At 41.4% G+C, this 19,281-nt stretch overlaps 1 protein-coding gene across 1 annotated transcript; it reads right to left on the bottom strand.

Annotated features, from left to right (window-relative positions):
* Nucleotides 1-320: 320 nt before the first annotated feature.
* Nucleotides 321-18,091, bottom strand: DHRS9 (dehydrogenase/reductase 9). The gene is made up of 5 exons (XM_024579893.3): nt 17,950-18,091; nt 9,297-9,667; nt 8,066-8,324; nt 3,928-4,091; nt 321-1,343 (listed from the first exon to the last, which is right to left on the bottom strand). The coding sequence occupies exons 2-5, from the start codon at nt 9,607-9,609 to the stop codon at nt 1,120-1,122; spliced, it is 960 nt and encodes a 319-aa protein (XP_024435661.1). The 5' UTR covers nt 9,610-9,667; nt 17,950-18,091; the 3' UTR covers nt 321-1,119.
* Nucleotides 18,092-19,281: the final 1,190 nt, after the last annotated feature.

The following is a 19,281-nucleotide window of genomic DNA, read 5'->3' as shown; positions in this document are numbered from 1 at the left end:
GCTCTTTCACCCTATATCGTTCCACAACAAATGTTGAATTCTGACAGTTCGGGCTTCCCCATGTAAATATTCAACAAAACTTTATGAGTGATACTGGGTCCTGGGATCTGGAGAAGCATCCTTTCAGAGAACTATTCCCTTGGAATAGTTCCGAGGGAATATTCCAATCCAAATTGGATTGACCCTGGACCCATGAATACGAACAAGGAGCAGAGCTGCAAACACTGTAGTATAGGCTAGTGAGAGTCTTTTATTGAGTTCTATCTCTTCACAGGGCTTCGGAGACACCCAAAACACAGGATTTCCAACCATCTCAGGTGTAAGTTGTAGCAGATATTTTTATTTCTGTTATATTTACAATCAGGAGAATAAATATAAATAGTCCCTACATGTTTCCTCTTTTGGAATGGTTGGCTACCCTCTTGTCACCACTTTTCTATCAGCTAGCCTTGTGCATCAGAGTTCCCAGTGACCTTGAATGGGCCCTTCGTGCTCCCTCGCTCCCTCTAGGACAGGCGGCTTGTCTTGGAGTCACCCTACCTCTGCTTTTATATCCATTCCTTTTTTCAGCCCTCTAGTGCTTTTTCTTCCCTCCTATCTAGTGTTTTTCTGCTGACCCTCAGCTTACAGTACCAGTCCCGTCAAGCTCCATTACCTTTCCTTCTCCCGTCCCCATCCAAGCTTAGTGACTTCAGTCCTTCAGAGTCTGATTCCCAGCAAGGTAATAGAACGTGTCTAATCCACTTATGAAAGTATTCTACCCATTTCTGAACATTTTAATAAGGGACAAATATTTAACACTCAGGAACGGGGGGAAGCATGGGACAAGCTGTAGAGAAGGTCATTTTGGAAGGGAAAACCTTCCAGTTCCCCTTATATCGTACCAGGCGCGCACAGGCTAAATATCGGGCAGGCACCGTGCCGGCCCTTCTTTCTGATATGTCATCCCTGCCCATCCATGGGATATTTCCAGGGATGGTGGGATCCCTTCCTTAATCAAAAGAAGCATGATCTAAATGAGTCCAGGTTGGATCAGGTAAGGAATGAGATCGAAAAGGAAATGCATCCTTGATATCAGCCAAACCCATAGCCCACGGCAGATGTCTGTGGTGAGCTGAATCATACTGCCTTGGGATTAGCCAGCTCTACTTTCTGTTTCAACAACAAAAAGTCTTGCAAAACTGCTGGCATATGAGACAGAGGTATCCAGAAAGCCTTGGCATCTTTTCCAACAGGATAACGGGTCTTAGGGAAGAGACTGGTGAGGGCGTGGTCCATGCACTCCACCACCAGGGAGAGGTCCGCGTTCCCAAAGGATGTCGAACCCTTCAGTTTGTCTAGACCTGGAAAAGGAGAAAAAAGTACACTTACTCTTTGGAAGAAGGGGGAAGGGAGTATGTGGAGGTTAGGGTGCAAAGGGAAGACACATTTGGGGGAATTTTGAATCTGCCATTATAACTGAGGCCTGTTGTGATGAGTTTCTATTTCTCAGAAAAGGATGGGGCAATGCTGGTTCTCAAATTTGAGTGGGCAGTGGAATTTCCCAGTGGACTATTTAAAGCCCAGATCGCTGGGTCCCTCCTCCAGTGGGTGTAAAGTGGGGTCCAAGAATTTACATTTCCATCAAGTTTCCAGGTGATGCCGATGGCACTGGTCCAGAGACCAAACTTTGAGAAGCATTGCTTGAGAGCAATGAGGGAAAGATACTTCATGAAGTCTTTTAGGCTTCTGAGCCTGGAAAGTTATGGGTTTGATTTCAAATCTGTTTTGAAGGAGGACAATGTTGATAGGAAATGTGGGGGAGCACGTGTGCTCATGCCTCCGTAATCAGTGAAGAAAGGGAGAAGCATCACTGAAAAGCCCTAGCTCAGAAAGTTAGAGACATCCTGGTTCTCAGGTAAACGAAATGTTTGAGTAATGAGCTAAGATACTTTTGAAGAGGCAGGAGTTTTATCAAGGGATTGGAAATGACTTGGAGCATTACTCCTGCACTTTTAAAACACACCCGAATTGTGTCTTCTCAAGAGAAATCTATTAGTTTAAATCTTCCTTTCGACTTCAGGCCCCAGTAGCCACAAGTTGTTCAAAGAGCCTAAAGCAGGTTATGTAATAAGTCTGAGTAGCTATATTAAACTCCTATCACTCTAGCCCGGGAAATGAAGAAAGGCGAGCTTAGATTTGTGGTCTACTTCGGAAGGGTGAGTCTGGCCGATCTCCGAATCCTGACTTGGAAAACTCTAAAAAGAACAACCAGTGTAAAACTGGGCTCAAAGCCAGGTGGTACAGTACATCTGAGACAGGACATTTGAACCAGCAGCCAACGCAAAAATTATTTTGACATGGAAGTTGATGATGTATTTATAGGTATTTAGAAAGTATCAATGTCAATATCAAATAGAGGAAGCTCTTTTAAATGAGCTTTTTGTTTCCTGAATCTACTTGGAACCTTTAGAGCTGGTGGGTGAGGAACAGCATTTAACAGCAGTGGTTTGTAAACCTGTAGTGACATGCCAGCGCCGGGAAGTTTGTCAGACCAGGTGTTCTAGCCGATATATATGTTTGTCTCTCTGTCTCTCTGTCTCTCTGTGTCTCTCTCTCTGTGTGTAGTAGGTGGCGTGGTTGGAGGAGTCAGTCATTCCAAAAACCTCCCCAGGTGGATCTGACTTGGTCTTGGCTCCGCCTTGTGGACTCCTGGCCTTGAACCTTAGCCACAGGTGGCTATCTCACCAAGCCCACTGATTAAGAGGCCAGGTCAGGGTTTGGAGGGAAAGAGTGACACAAAGTTAGGTGGGGCCTGTTCAGCTCTAAGCAGGAGCTCAGTAAACATTTGAGGAATATAAAGTCAACTTCAACAGGGCCAGGAAGTTTGAGGTGCAGGTGGAGCCCTGATACAGAAAGTTGACCAGCTCCTTAATGCCTGTTGACATCAGTGTGGTGCCCAAGAATAAGTGGCAAAATCAGGCTACCTGGGTTCAGATCTGGAGCTTCCATGCACCAGCTGCGCAACTTTGGGCAAGTTTCTATAAAACTAAGGTGGTACCTACTTCATAGGGTTTATTTGGGCATTGTAATTATTTTTTATTTAAACATTTTAAATGAAAGAGTTCATGTAAAGCTCTTATAATGGTGACAGGTACATAGTAAATGTTCACTGTATATTAGTCATCACAGTCTAATCTTTATTATTACTTCTCCATCCCCAACTCAATCTCTGGACTTATGTTACTTCCTCCATCTGCACTCCCCATGCATTCCTGCCCCAGAAAGTTTTTACCCAAGTAATTCCTTCTTGTCCTTTAGACTTTATTCAAACCTGGCCTGGCCCAGAAAGCCTTCTTGTGCAGTAATGTTTTTTCCTGGTCTGAATTCCTTGGCCAATTAGAGACCACACCATCTAGCACCCTTCTGGGCTGTTGGGTTATGTCTAAGAACCAAAGGTTAATTTTCTTCATGCTGTACAGTTTCATTGTTTTACAGTCTCACTTAATTACTTTTTGCTGTCAACTAGATTATAAGCTAGTTAAGGGTCAGAGTCTTTATGTTTTGTAGCCTCTGTGGATCCTGAGTGATTGGTTGGTGCTTACAGAAAAGAGGAGTTGAGTGGGGGGGGGCCGCGGCTCCAGTCCACGTGACCGGGAGTTGCACAGCCCGGGCCGGGCACTTCACCTTCCCAAGTCTCTGTTCACTATTCCTTTTCGAGGATTAAATGATATATATGCATAATGTATAAAGTGCTTAGCGTAGAACTTGGCACTGAGTAAATGCTCAGAGGAGCAAGAGATAACACTGGAGTGAATAGGAATATCTGAACCATATTTAAGATCCCTGCTATTATGGGAACCTTATTTTTTCACTTATATTCAGGTCTCTTTCATGCTGCCTAGGACAGTGAATCCCAGAGGACCTTGGGTGTACCCCAGAACTCACTTTTTTCAATGTAACCTTCTCCATATTGTTGTTTGATATCTGGAGACAGATGCTTCCAAATGGCAAGTTTTTTTTCAGCCGTCTTTACTGGGTCTGCTAATTCTGTTTTGAACCATCCTGGTTCGATGCAGGAGACATGCACACCAAAAGCTTTCATGTCCCGTCTGTGGAAAAAACAAAAAATATAAAAACCATCGATGGTGTTTAATGGAGGTTTATTTGGAGAACATTTGTGATTATTGTAAATCTTTTTGGGGAATCACAGAACTGGGTGCATTGGAAAGTAGCATCTTGTTCTACCCTCTTGGTTTGCAGATCTGAAGGTCAGGGTGGTGAAGTGAGGGCTGGTTTAGGGACAGAACAGGAAAGAGATCTGGGTAGACCCACCCGCAGCCCTGTGCTCCCCCTCTCATTGAATTGACAAGCGTTAGGGATGAGGACAGGCTTCTTTTTAGCACTTCGGGTACCTTATGGTGAAATGGGCTGATGACTGACCTGGATCGACGAGTTTACCTCCATTCTAGGAACGTGAGATTGCAGCACTAATGAGGACATCCTGAGGGACATAATGTGACAGTCCCTGACCTGACTAACTTGTTCTCTATGTGGGTCAGCAAGCTCTTTTATCACGTCACTGCAGAAAACCAAACACCTATGCATTTAGGGGCAACAGGGCTTTAGAGAAATCATGGTCCCCCTTTCTTTCTTCTGTCCACCCAATGTATGGCAAACCATTATATGAACAAGTATTTCCTGTATTTAATTTATATTTCTACCAGGAATATATAAGGAAGTATTATTCATTTTACAGAAGACTCTACCATAAGACCTTTTAAGAACTCTACCAGTAACCTTAAAATATGATTTAATTTATCTTAGGTTCTGCTTTCTAGCAACTTACCTATTGTTTAGCTTGAAGTATACTCTACACAAGTGCAAATTAGCTTGACTCTGAAATATTTTGAAAGGTATGTTGCTTGCATTCAAATAAAAAATGCTATTTTTCAACTTAATTGTATTTTACTCACCTATCTTCTGATCTCCTTTGGATTTGGAAAGCAATAGGCTCTTCCCCCCAGCCACTCATGAAAATAACATACTCTATGGACAAATGGCTTTGAGTCACCCAACCAGCCTTCCCAGGTGAGTGAAACCAGGATGAAACCAATATGCTTGCCGGGCAAATACAGCTTCAAAGAGCCCAAACCCTCTCCCAAAAGGACTGCTGCCCTGTATCCCTCTCGGAGCTGCCACCGCACTGTGGCCTGTGTCGCAGCACCATTTCCAATGCTAGTTCCATGATTTAGAAATATGTAAGCACTATCTACAGGCTAATTTCAGGCATGGCACCGCTGCACTGCAATCCTACCATATCTAAACTTCTATTAGGATGCCGTTGCTGCAAGAGTGGAAGCAAAGGGCAACCAAGGAGGCTAACGGCGGTTCTCCATGACCTTGCAACTCAAATTGTAATCCCTGAACCACGGGCAGCACTTGGGTGCTTGTTGTACATGTAGAGATGCAGGACCCACCCCAGGCCCATTGAATCAGAGTCTGCATTTTGAAAAGATCAGGGTGATTCATAGGCACATTAACATTGGAGAAGAATTGTTCTGACATTATCATGTTTATTTCCTGGAAGAATCAAACCTGGCAACATGATCTAATGGCAAAATGGACTTGCTCTGTCTCTATTAACCACAGTAGAATAATCTAACCTTTTATTAGTAAGCTAAACCTAGATCCACGGTATCCAAGTCAGAACTCTAACATGTATGTACCTTCAACAAATACTAGTTGAATAAGTAAATGGATGAACTGATGAAAAGACTATGTGTAATTTCATCTTTTCTCTTGCCTATCATAGCATACTCATCTGGACACTTTCCATTTGCTCCTCTAGTTTCCTCCACCCTTCTGCCTGACCTCCATCCTGGGAAGCCTGCCTATGTTAACTGTATTTTGGCTTTTGTTGGGTATAGTCAATTGGGAGTACCGGACAGAGCTCAGAGGGAGTGATGGGAAGGGATTGGACCAGTTATTCCTCCTGTAATGTTGACACTAGTGAATTTCATTCCTCAGCTGAAGGTGACAGCCTCTATGTATCCAGGGTCTGGAAAGTGCCCTGTCTTCTCCCTTCAGTCCTGTGGGTGGAGGTGCCTCCCCTGTCCCTGGATATTACACTGTCCTTTGGGATTTCCCTACATGACTCCCATGTCTGCAGTAGTCCTTTATGTGGTCTCTACTCCATTTACCCGACTTTAATGTGCCACCATTTCTTACCGGAACCTTGATTGATATAACCTGTTGCAATGTAGGGGATTTTTACTGATAGTGATATCTTCTGGTTCCAAGTATGAGAGATCAACCGTCCCTCCTTCCCCTGACTCTCCCATTGAGCAGAGCTACAGAGCCTGGACTGAATGCATGGGGCAGCTACTGAAGAACTCTAAAATGCAGATGTTAGTAGGTGAGGGAAGAAGACCCTTATTTTGAAGTATCACTGAACCACTAGAAAAATACAATACTCAAAATAAAATATACATTGGTTGGACTCAACAGTGCATGAAAATGAAGGAAAGTCAGTGCATTTGAAGATAGATCATTAGAAATTATATAATATGAACAGTGGAAAGAAAAATACTTGGATAAGTAAAAAGAACCTTAGGGATGGCGGCCCTGGGGCCTAAGGGTTGGCGTCGTCCGGACGCTGCACACCAGCCCCAATCTGCTCAATAGAAAATGGTATTGGAACAGTGGGAATCAGCAATTTTGCACAGGAAGCTTTGGGAGATGTTGTTTACTGTAGTCTGCCTGAAGTCGGGACAAAATTGAACAAACAAGGTGAGTTTGGTGCTTTGGAAAGTGTGAAAGCTGCTAGTGAACTTTTCTCTCCTCTAACAGGAGAAGTAACTGAAATTAATGAAGCTCTTGCAGAAAATCCAGGATTTGTCAACAAATCTTTATGAAGATGGTTGATCAAGATGACATTGAGTGACCCTTCAGAACTAGATGAACTAGTGAGGGAAGAAGCATATGAGAAATATATAAAATCTACTGAGGAGTGAAAAATGGAACTCCCCCTAAATAAAGTAGTATGAAACAACTTAATCTAGCATAGTTATCTCAAATTAGTGGTGAATAGAATTTTTAAAATAACAATTTTTAGTCATACCATGGAAAAACAAACTATGACAATGCTATTGGAAGAAAATGCCCATTAACTTTCTAATGGTTGAAGATAAACACAATTTGCACCTTTTGTACAACACCCTATGATTTTTAAGATAGGTTACAAGTATAATATTCAGAATTCCTAAGATCATCTGTGGTGAAATCTAGTTGTCAAAATTATGTAACTTTCTTACATCAGTCTCTGTATTTGGATCAAAATACTTAATGAACTTTCCATTGGAAATAATTGGCAGTGGAGATAAATTTTTGTTAGTGTCAGATGACGAACAAAACTATCTCAGTTTAGCAGTATACTAAGTTTGCTGGTGCTGTTTTTATACAGTGAAGCAGCAGCCTTGTGGGAAATCAAGAGAGTTTAATAATAAAACATTCAACTTCTTCATTAATCATGATTTTTTTGTTTTGCTGTTAATATTTAGTGACTGCTAGTATTTGTGAAAATGCTAATTTTAACTTATGGAAAATTTTTTTTAAATGAAAAAAAAAATAACCTTAGGGATATGTGGGACAAAATCGAAAGTTCTAATGTTTGTGTTACAGAATCTCAGAAGGAGAAGAGAGTGGATTGCAAAAAAAAAAAAAAAAGAGAGAAAAGAAAAGAAAAAGAAAAAAGCAGAAGAAGAGGAAGAAGAAGAAGAAATGATGGCTGAAAATTCCCCCAGTCTGGCAAAAGACATAAGCATGTAGATTCAAAAAGCCCAGTAAACCTCAAACATTATAAACCCAAAGAAATCCATGCTTGGGGACACTGAGATGAGGTGTTTATTTGCTAAATTGGTTCTTTGCTTTGAGCTCTGGAGTTCTCTGATAGCACAGAGCAAAATGATGTGATCGTCTATAAATTGGGAATAATTTAAAGCACTAAATAGAGTGTTTGGTACACAATAAACATTCAATAAATGTTGGCAGCTATTGTACCCCAATACATCAATGTGTGCTTTACCTTAAGCAGTCGTTGAAGCCTTCTACTGCATATTTGGATGGAGTATAGCCTCCTCCGCCAAATGCAAGGCGACCCCCGATGCTGGAGACATTGATGACCCTCCCTCGAGCTTTTTTGACCAAGGGAAGCATATTTAATGTCACATTGATGAGTCCAAACAGATTCACTTCTACAGGTTCTCTGTAGTGCTCCACTGTCAGCCAGTCTGTGGGAGCCAGCACGCCAAGAACACCAGCGTTATTGATCAGACCCCAGAGACCTAGGGCAGAGAGCAAAGAAAGGAAGCGTGTTAGAAGCATCCTTTGTGCAAATAGAGCTTTACGCAACGGTTCCATTTCCTCCTCTAGTCATACTCCTGAGTTGAAATACTCTGCAGTTTTGGGAAGTGATAGCAGAAAGGGTGGGAGGTTAAACTGAAGTAATTAAAGTTCTGTTATTGGAAGCCAGTATCACAGTTATTCTGTTCTCTGGGTCTGAATGTCAAATGCTAAATTCAGTGAGACCTTTTGCTTTTTAATCTCAGATGTAAAGTAAATTAGCCTATTTTTCTTATATTGCTAGATGGCAAGGCCAAAGAATATTGACAAACTGTTCTATGTGGACAAAGAGCAACATCAATCTACTTCACGTTTAGTTTTGGTAAAAAGTCCCATCATTTGCTTGGCTTATAAAAGCCCTGTAGTCTGGAATGCTGCCATCGCAGCAGAATCTCATGCAGAATGGGGTCCAATGGCTCACTACCCTATCGTGACTATGTAAGACGCCTGTACTCAAATTCTCAGGCCATTTTCTACCTTTCCCATCGAAAATGTATAAGCTCTACAACCATTTTATAGGGAGAAGGAGGTCTCAAGCATCCAGATGGCAATTTGGGGATTGTTCCATATTCTCCTGTAGATTTTAGCCCCCAGTTCCTTTGCTGTGTGTGCGGCTAGTGTAGCGCTTCACCAGAGAAGACCGGGAAAAGTCAAACCTCCATCTCACTTCTAAACTCACCCACCGGGACCTGAGACTGGGGATGACTTAGGCTGTGTCTCTCGTGCACACAAAGAGTTTGCAACTAAGAACTACTCAGGGGCTAACCTGAGATTTCTCCAGTCTTATCCAGTGTGTAGCTTATATTTAGTAAGAGGCATTTTCTTGAAAGGCTATTTAATACCCAAATGCATTTTACTTAGTTTTAGTTACTTCATAGCACCCCTTCCATTACCCCCAGCCCCATGTCCTTTACCTTTTTCCCCAACTTGGTGCTTCACCCACTGGGCAGTCTGCTTGACTTTCTCTGGGTCAGTGACATCCAGAAGCACCGTGTGAAGCCTCTTGGAGGTTTCTGCCTTTAAAGCTGTCGCTCCTGATTCGGTCAGACAGGCAGCAATTACCCGAAATCCTTTTTGATCAAAAGTTTTGGCTGCCAAGTTTCCAAAGCCTTTGTCACACCCAGTAATGAAAATATACTTATCGGTGATGTCTGCAATCTTTAGTTGTCTTGTATAATTCCACAGGAAACCACAAAAGATTAGGAGAGCTAACACCCAAAAGAGCATTGTCTTCCTGTGTATGACAAGGTCACTTCTTTCTTGAATAGTAGAATAAGATGTTGTCCTGAGTGTGCAAAATTAGAAAGGAAATTAAAATTAGAACCATCAAAGCATTAATTATAACCCAGGGTGGACGATCTTGAGATACTTCAATCCGGCAGGAGGAAGTGAGCAACAACTGTAGGGCGTTTGCCTGCTGCCTCAGGGCTGAGCATCACGGGAGCCCAGGCCTCCGGACTCACAGCTGCAGGACAGCTCGGGGGAGGAGACTGTCAGGGCCCACCCCACGTAGGAGCAGCCTCAGCTGGGTGTGCATTGGCTTTCTCTGCCTGTGGAAGGAAGAGAGGCCACAGAGAACAACAGATGTGAGAAAGACCTTATTTCCTTCCCCTCGCCTCAGACCGTTCCCTCGCATTGCCCTAGGTGTACAAATCTTTACTCTTGATCTAGACGCACACTTAGAATCAAGAGAGGCCCTGAGTGCTTCATAGATGGAGAACAATGGATAGATAGGACTATGGATGCTTCTGGAATCGTGGCTGTTTATAGACTCTGTGTTCAAAAAGTACTTGCAAGGCCAAGAAATTTTATAAACTTTGGACTTTCTTTTTTTTTAAAATGATTTTCTGGCTTTTCTTTCGCATCATTTATAAAAATCGTTCATTTTTTTTCCTGCTTGTAAAAGTGACTTGTGCTCATGGTAAAAAATATTTAGCAAATAGAGAAAAAAATTTTTTAAAAGTACTGACTATCACATTTGCTTTTTAGTATTTTGGTAATTTTTTCTAGTGTTTTCCTTGTGTATGTAAATATTTTTCTTCTAATAAGGAACATAAGCACACACAGACAGAATTCCACGTACACACATGTGCCCACACACACACGATTTTATTTCTACTGCTTTATAAAGAACAGATCATTTAAGATAAAAAATACCTCGATGTAATATATTTCTTTACTTCTCAAGGAAAATTTAGGTTCTGCTTTCATTTTTTCCTGATAAAAGACTGATAGCTAAAGAAACAAAGAGTAAAAGAATTGTCAATTGATAAAAATTAGTCAGTGGTAAATGTTAAAACATGGTTGGTTCGGGCACACTAGTTGATTGTTGTGGTATGACTAGGATTACTTCTAAAGCAGTCAAGCTTTTTAGACTCTCCTGGCTTAATCACCGGGTACGGTTTCCCCAAACCTTTCCTGTGAGGGGTTACTACTGATTTGTTGAAAATCAATATCCTTGCAGCAGGGTTTCCCCTTCACAAATATGTAAATACATTAAAATGTATAATTTTGGGATGATGTAACTAACTCTTACAAAATTACATATGTAGACATTCTAAGGAAATTTCATATTTATAAATTCATCTAGTGTAGTGTTTTGCTTAAGCCTGACCTTGATAAATTATTACTGAATAACTAAATATTGAATATATTCCCTGAATGGATTCTGTAGGCTTCATTGCAATTCAAATCCCACGAACATTATTTGGAAAAGGCAAATGTGTCTTGGGACACATTTGATCCTCTCAACAACCTTGTGAATTAGACAGGGCACATTATTTGCCTCATTTTACAGAAAAACTAATATTCCAACTAATAAATGTAAAAGGAATGATGGAATTAGAAAACCGCCACTTGGCATCTAACATAGAATCAATATTTTCAATCAAGAATGATCAACGGGTGCTAACACAAGTGGGTGAAACTCAGGTGAGAAACAATAATTATAGAATCTTGAACAACCTCCCCATAAGATGCATACTAACTTAAAAAAAAAAAGCAATAGTAATTTCACTGTGGAGAAATCCAACACATAACCACCTGAACCAACTTATCTGTGAAGGCTTCACAAAGGCAAGCCAGTGTTTTCCTGTCTCGCCCCTTCTGCTCGCCCCCGCCCAGACATGACAACACAGGAAGGCTCCACTCCCTGCTCGAGAACATACTGAAGCCTGTGAGTATTTGCCTTCTTAAGATAACTTCTGCGGGATTCGAATGGAAATGAAGCCTACAGACTCTATACAGGGAATACATGCCATAGTTAGTCCACGCTCTACTAGAGAGGCTTCAGAGAGAAGTGTCCCTGGAAGTGAGGGTTTTTAAAAATTGAGCCACTGAGTAAAGGGTATCAAGCTTAGGAATACATGAAAGCACCTGAGCAATGAGAACGTGTGTCCAAAGACCGCAGATGACAAAAGCTCAAGGAAGGTAGGCAAGACAGACAGCTAAGCCAGAGGAAAATTAGAGTTTGAGTTGACTTTATGGGAGTTAAATATCTGTAAGTTGTTTTTCACTGAGAGTGCTCTTAATTAATCACTGCTAAGTGGTTTGGATGATGTTACTGGCCTTGCACATCAAAAAGAAATTTTGAGAACATTTAAAAAAATCATTATTTATCAAGGCCAGACTCAAGCAAAACACTATACTACCAGAATTTATAAATATAAAATTTCTTTAAAATATCTACATATGTAATGAAAATTAACACCAGTAGTTATGCGACAAACCAAGGCCATGTGGCTCCTGGTATGGCACACTGTTCATAAACCTCAAGGTCACGAAGGAAAAGAAACACTGAGGACTCTTCCAGGTGCCACACGGGGGAGGACACAGAGCGCTCCTGTGCCTAAGCAGAAGCTAATCGTGTGTGGGACACATCTTTCAGTCTACATAGTACCTGGCCTGTACTCTTCAAAATGTCAAAGTCATGAAGGAAAAAAAAGACTGAGGACTATTCCAGATAAATGGAGACTAAAGAGATGTGATAACCTAATGCAACATGTGATCTTGGACCAGAAAACCATTTTTTTCTTTTGCCAGAAAGAACATTATTAGGTCAACTAGTGAAATTTGATTCAGATCTGAAAAAAATGTTGCATTAATATTAGTTTCTCAATTTTGATAATTTACTCTGAGTATGTTGAAATGTCCTGCTTTTTAAGAAATACACATGAAATATTTAAAGATTAAGTAGCACTGTGTCTTTAACTTACACTCAATTTGTTCAGAAAATATTATGAATATGTATATAAATAAATAAACATTAACACACACATATATGAAAGATAATGAAAATAGAAATGTGGTTAAATGTTAATATTTAGGAAATCTAGGTTGTACTACTCTTTGAACTTTTCCATAAGTTCTCAATTATTTCAAAGTAAAATGTTGAAAATTTGGCAAGCAAAAATGAAAACTTTTTCCTAAGAAAAGTTTCATTGGATTGCTTTGAGTCCCATGCACAAAATAAGTAAGAATCTAGTGACTCTGGGCACCAAGTTGTTTGCGTTGTACTTTTTGGTAGGTTCACCTCCACAACTACTGCACAAAAACAAAAGCTCAGACCAAAGCAGTCAGGCTATCCCTTTCCCTTCCTTTTCCCCTCCCTTTCCCCTCCCTTCCCTTCCCTCTCCCTGTCAATCTACTCCTCTAGTGAAACCCATTTTTCATCTGCTCACAAGCTAACAGAGGGGAGCTGTTTAGTTGTTAAGGATGGACTCACATTAAATTGTGCTGTCTACATGAGTTTTACGTCTGGGCTAAGAGTCATTTCAGATGCAGGCGTCCCAGCCTGAAGCCTGAAGCCAAGGGACTGCCAACCTTGACCTACAGTTTTGCAAAACCTGCTCTTACCTCAAATATTATTGTTTGAAAATACTGGTTCTTCTTCAGTCCCTAAGGTTCACTTTCCTCTAGGTCATTGGACCAAATCAGCCACAAACCAATACATACCTTTGCCCTCTAATAGTATTTTAGCTACGACCAGAGCCCTTGTCAGAGTCATTGGGAACATGACTTGTGTACCCAGAGGCTGAATGATGGCCCATTGGTTCATTGATCACCGCGAAGTAAATGAGTAACAGCAACTAACAGGGCTGCCTCGACTGTACTCTGTCCCTGTGGTCACCTCCACATGGCTCCCTAGTCCCAGCGATTCAGAGGCTCAGGGCACTGACCTCAGTTGCTTGGGTTGAGAACAAAGTATAGGGGAGCAGATCTGCAGCCCCAAGGCCACAGTGCCGGAGGACAGGTGCGGCACTCGACATACAGCCTCTGACGAACTGGCCAGAGAAATTTCTCTTAAACCAAAATAAACACTAGCCACTTTGCTAGTAGGTCACAAGGGCTCAGACCACACACACACACACACACACACACACACACACACACACACACACACACGTGCACAGTGTAGAGCAGGGTTAGGAGCTCAGGCCTCAGAATCAGGCAGCAGAGATCCAGTCCCAGTTCCTCTATCATTAGAAGGCCACTGGGCAAATTCCTTGTCATTTCTTAGCCTCTAGTTTCCTATTTGTAAAAGAGAGAAAATAGCTACCTTGGAGAGTACCTGATAAAATAAAGTGGCTAAATGCCTCCTACACAGGAAGAGCTGTATCACGATGGCAGCATCGATGGTTTTCACCTTGTGAGGGGCTGCGGACTGGATGCACTGCCAGTCTCTAGGCACCGGTTTCTCAACCTCAGCACATTCGATATTGGGGCCGGGAAATTATTTGTCCTGTGTATCGCAGGATGTTTAGCAGCACCCTTGGCCTCTACTCATGAGACGACCGTGTCACTATCTCCCCAGCTGTGACAACCAAAAATGTCTCCAGACATTGCCAGGTGTCCCTGGGGGCCAAAATCACCCCAAGGTGAGAACCACTGGTCTAGGGCTTCCTTGTCTGGGGGGTCTAGGACGTCACAGCACCCAGAACTACTTTTCTGGAAATTCAGTCATCGATTCCTTGGAAATGACATACTGACGAGAGCTTATTTTTTTATGGACTTACCAGAAAAGTTTTGTAACTTATAAATATTACTCATATCCTCCAGCTGTAAGAGGCATGAATTCTGGCTGCGTCTTTTGTGTTTGGGCCACTATGGACTCCTCTGGGGCGCCCTGCAGGTGGGTAGCCTGTTGACCCGACAATATTCAGAATATGCTCAGAAAACCCACAGTCCTTGGGATTTCCAGGTGACCAAGTCAGGTAGGAATGACAGTAATGGCTATGATTTATGTTTGGATCTGTAAATATTTATCTCATTTAAACCTTACCATGAAATTATCTCCATTTTATAGGCGAGGAAACAAATTCGGAAATGCAGGGTAAGCAGCTCAAGATGGAGGTAGTGCTGCTTCTGGAACTGACGCCTAGGCCACCCTGTTCCACCATGCTGCTTTAGTCCTCGGCTCCAGGAGGAAGAAGTTTCCACTCCAACCCCAGATTTCTGGCGATAGCCAGATTAGTCTTTGGGCCCTCTCAAATATCAGGGCAAAGCCATCATCATCATCAACAACACACTTCCAATTAGATCATTTCAAAAATTTTTGAAAAGTGTTCGGGTAATATTGATGTAATTTAATTATTAAACTGTTTCTGTGAGCCAAGTAGGTTAGGTATCACACATAAGGCCGTTTGTCAGAGAATGGCTAGAACTATAACTTCGGTCTCTGAACTCCTAAACTGTAAAATGAGAAGGAGAAGCTGCAAAGAGGTGGACGCATCATCAGTCAATAAGAGGAATGAAAATACTCTATCAAAACTGTCTACCATGCCACAAAGATTCAAAAGAAACAAGGAAAGGAGAACTAATTTTGTGTTTCATCTGCGCCTAAGAGTAACCACATAACTTCAGCTATAGGAAAACATTGCACCTACATCGCTGTCCTTACTGACTTCTGCTTCTTTTAACTTTCTCTTTGTGGTTCTCTTTTCCTAGTAAAAAGTCTAAAATAAGATACTTCGACTTCACTTCTTTTAGTCATCTTCTTCTGCCTTTTAAAAATAAATGACACAGTTAAAAAAAAAGACTATAATGTCTCACAAAAAAAAGAAAGAACATAAAAAACGAATGTCTCAATGTCATTATGAAGTATAGTTTTTTAAACTAACATGGAGTTCTTTCTATACCACTTGATTTTATTTCCTCATAACCCCACGAAGGGCTTTGTTTTAGAAAGCAATACTGAAATTAGTCAGCACTGATAGGAATTTGTAGAATCCTTTTTTGCTTTTAGTTTGTTGTAATTGTGGCCTAAGGTGAATTAACCACTAAGTTATTTGTCTACATTAAGTAGAGAGCACTTAGCAATAGCTTTCTAAACTATCCCTTCTTTGAGCTTTTCTTGCACAAGCTCTCTTAGTACTGACAGCGTTCTAGACATGTAGGTCTCTTGAACATTTCAACATTGGGAACCTGGTTAACTTACATTGAATTTATTTTTATGTTGATCTTTTCATTGAGGTAAGAAATTCTGTTTTTTTCCGAATCCAAGTGACCTTTCATAGACTTCTGCTGTACTTTTATTCAATAAAAACAAACATTTGGACCTAATGACACAACTTAAATAATGACTAATGAGTTATGTTTTTGTAAAAAAAAAAATGTTTAAGTTAGGTACCCAGAAATCTAAAGAAATTTTAAGATGGAGCCAAAGGGATTTCCATGTTGCTTACATTAAGCGACAGACGCTACTTTGAGGGTCTGATCGAAAGAACAGTAATAATGATTAGGGTGCTGCTTATGGCAGAGTTGAAACCCTGCTCATCGGCACGGACCATTAAGCTCCCTCACTCAATGGGACGGAGAAGCTCCTTCACCAAGCGCATTTCCCTTGAACCCTGCTTCCTGCAGGAGAGAGGAGGCTCGCGGTGCCCAGAGTGCCCTTTGTGCAGGGGGACAGTGAGGTGTGGAGAAGTGCTGCTTCCTCTGCAGACCCATTCGGTCTCCTCGCAGAGGTGTGCCAGCCGCTCTTAGTGTAGGGGAGACCTGGTAGAGTTAGGGTTGGCATTGTCCTATGGATAACAGTATCTCTGATTTTCTTTTGCCTCCTCTGAAAACTTTTAAATTATGATTCACCATATTATCCATAATTATTAATTAATTATTCCCAGTCCCTCCTGGGTTTATTACTTTGCCAATATGCCCCCTGACAATATTGGCAGATTAGGAATTATTGTCGAAGCCATGGTTACTTTATTTATGGTCACTAAGTAAAAATTGCCAACTGGAAGAGATTACATGTTGTATTGTATTGTAGCTTATAGTTACAAGGCTTCAAAGAAAGCTTAGATTATAGAGAGAATGCTATATATAGATGCAGGAAGTGTGTTCAAATATTCAGCATCGTTTTAAAAATTGTAGAAGAAGAAATGAGCAGAAGAAAAAGATCTGAGAAGAAAGCTCTCAGAAGAAAAGATCTGAGCTTTTAAAGATGGTGCCTTAAGACAGTGAAATTTGTTATAAGAGTTTTAAGACCAATTCCCATTTGAAATGTATGTGATAATTTTTTCTTGTATTTAAACACTGAGGGTTGTTCTAAACATTGGACACAGTTTCTGAATCTCAAAACTACAGTGCAAAGATGACCAAACATTTCGATCATTTTATGCCTCATCTAGCCAAGGGTATTTTTGGAGCACCTAAGATATGCCAAAGGATACTAAGATAAATAAACAGCAATCCTTACCCTTGTGTGAATAGTGTAGCGGGACATTTCAGAACTATTTTGACAACCCTAACTTGATTTTTAACTTAAAACTGCATTTCATTTAAACTTTCCCCCCAACTGCTAAAGGTCAACTTGTTGAGAGAAGGCATCATGACACCATCTGAATCATAAAGTCTTAAACAAGGGCTGCCAGGACTCTGTGGCAACAGAACCAGCAAACTGGCTTTCTCCCTTAGAAGAAGTCCAAGTGAAAACAGGCCCCTTGAGGTCCCTTTGCGTGGGACCTCAAGCCAGTGTATCTCAGGGAAATGCCAACCACTGGATCACAGAATGGAGAGTAAAATCTGAAGCAGGGTTGTGCTGTCATCCTAGTAGTTCAGGAGTCAAATGTGCACTGTGAGGAATGTCCCCGTGTCCTTCTGATGCAACAGGTGTGCACCTGTCTAAGGTGACATCTGACAATATTGGTAAAGCAGGTGGTCACAGATCAGCCCTGCACCTGGAAGCAAATGTGTTGTTCCAGGAAGAAACCCAGCTGAGAGTTCTACTCTTTTTGGAGGCTCTCTCACTCCGGTTTCCAATGACCAATAATTATAAGGTTCACAGATGGTGTTGAATAATCACAGAGAGAATAACTAGACATAAATCCAGTTATAACTCTAGGGTGCTAAAGAACATTAAAAAAGAGACCTGGGCAGCTCAAGGCAAAGTCCCCGGGGACTCTGAGACCACTTGTATCATGACAGCCTTCTACCATCCAGTTTTTTTTAATAGCCACAGTTGGCCACAGCATGAAAGACAACGTGATTAATTCTGTAAGAGTGAAGAAAATCAAAGACAGTTTGGAGACTGACAAGAGCAATGAAGAAATAAATGACAAACTCAGTCACCTGTTATCTTTTCATAGACGAGTTGGGACCTAGACGCTGTTGTGGACTTGCTGGGCTGACTGCGGTCTGTCCTCTGTGCTGGGGAAGGAAGCGCTGTGTCTCCCTCTGACCTGGCTGATCCTCTGGAGAAACAGGTGCCTGGGCTCCTGGCAAGCTCTGGGCACCTGTATATATAAGGAAGCCTCAGGTTCCCTCCTCACTCTGAGTCACCCTTGTTGGGACACAGGGCGGTGACTAAATCTCTCATCTGTGAATGAAGGAAGCCAAGAAGTTGTGGGTCGTGTGTTTCCAAAGAACAGTATCTTTAGTAAATTAAATTCAGTAACATTCAGAAGGGACTTATAAATGGTCAGCAACATTCCTGTATCTGTGAGTACAATCTCTTGACCAAATTCAACAGCTGAAATACTAGAGCATGGAAACATTTTGTAAACTGCCTGGCACCAGGGTTAAATCATGATTACTGTTCGTTATCTCTAGGTTGTTTTCTTTCTTTCTTCCTATTAATGTCCCTTTACTGGTTTAGTGCTCCTTCAGTCCTAAGAGAGTCGGTATGGGCAGTGAGTCTCTGATGATTCTTTTGACCACTTTTAAAAAAAAAAACATTGGTGAGCAAGAAGACCAAACCAATTAATGAAAAAAGGTTTTGGACTTATTTGTGAGTCTTAATTTATGAGTGTTTTAAGGTATGACAAGATCTTACTGAAGTAGTTACGGGAGCTGAGGTCACTGAGAATAGGAAGAGATGGCCCCTCCCTTCCCAGAGCTGGTCTGTTTCCCACTGTATCACAACGGACCTGGCATATCCTGGGACGGCGGTGGGAAGCACTGAGGCCACAGGTGATGAGGGGAAGACACGGTGCTAACAGGTACCACCTCCCCGAACTACCGCCTCTTTAGGCACAAAGGCTGACGGACAGGTGCAATCTCCACTGTCTGGCTATTTAGTTTCAGTTTTCTTATGTACCAATTTATTGTTATACATTTCAGATTTTCCAGGCTGCTTCTGTGTTCCTTCTTTTAAAAATGCAGTTTTTTATGGTTTTGTTGGGGTGAGTGGTTGAATAAACATGTCTGTCTAGGCTGAGTCCAGACACTGCTATCACCCTGTAAAATAATTGAGGACTTCAAAAGAACAACACAAAACTGAGTTTTTTTAAGGTAAAGATTTAGTGCACCAAAAATGTGAAAGGTATACTTTTTCCCCTTTAACATCCTACAACTTAAAGTAAGGCTTAAAGAGAAAACCTCTTAGAGAAATAATACATTGACTTAAATCCATATGAAGAAAGGTATAAAGAATTAATAGTGGACCCTGTTTGTGGGCAAGTT

This window comes from Desmodus rotundus, chromosome 2 (genome assembly GCF_022682495.2).
Source record: "Desmodus rotundus isolate HL8 chromosome 2, HLdesRot8A.1, whole genome shotgun sequence".
NCBI lineage: Eukaryota > Metazoa > Chordata > Mammalia > Chiroptera > Phyllostomidae > Desmodus > Desmodus rotundus.
The sequence above is the reverse complement of the archived record's forward strand: the minus strand, read 5'-3'. Positions and strand labels throughout refer to the sequence as shown.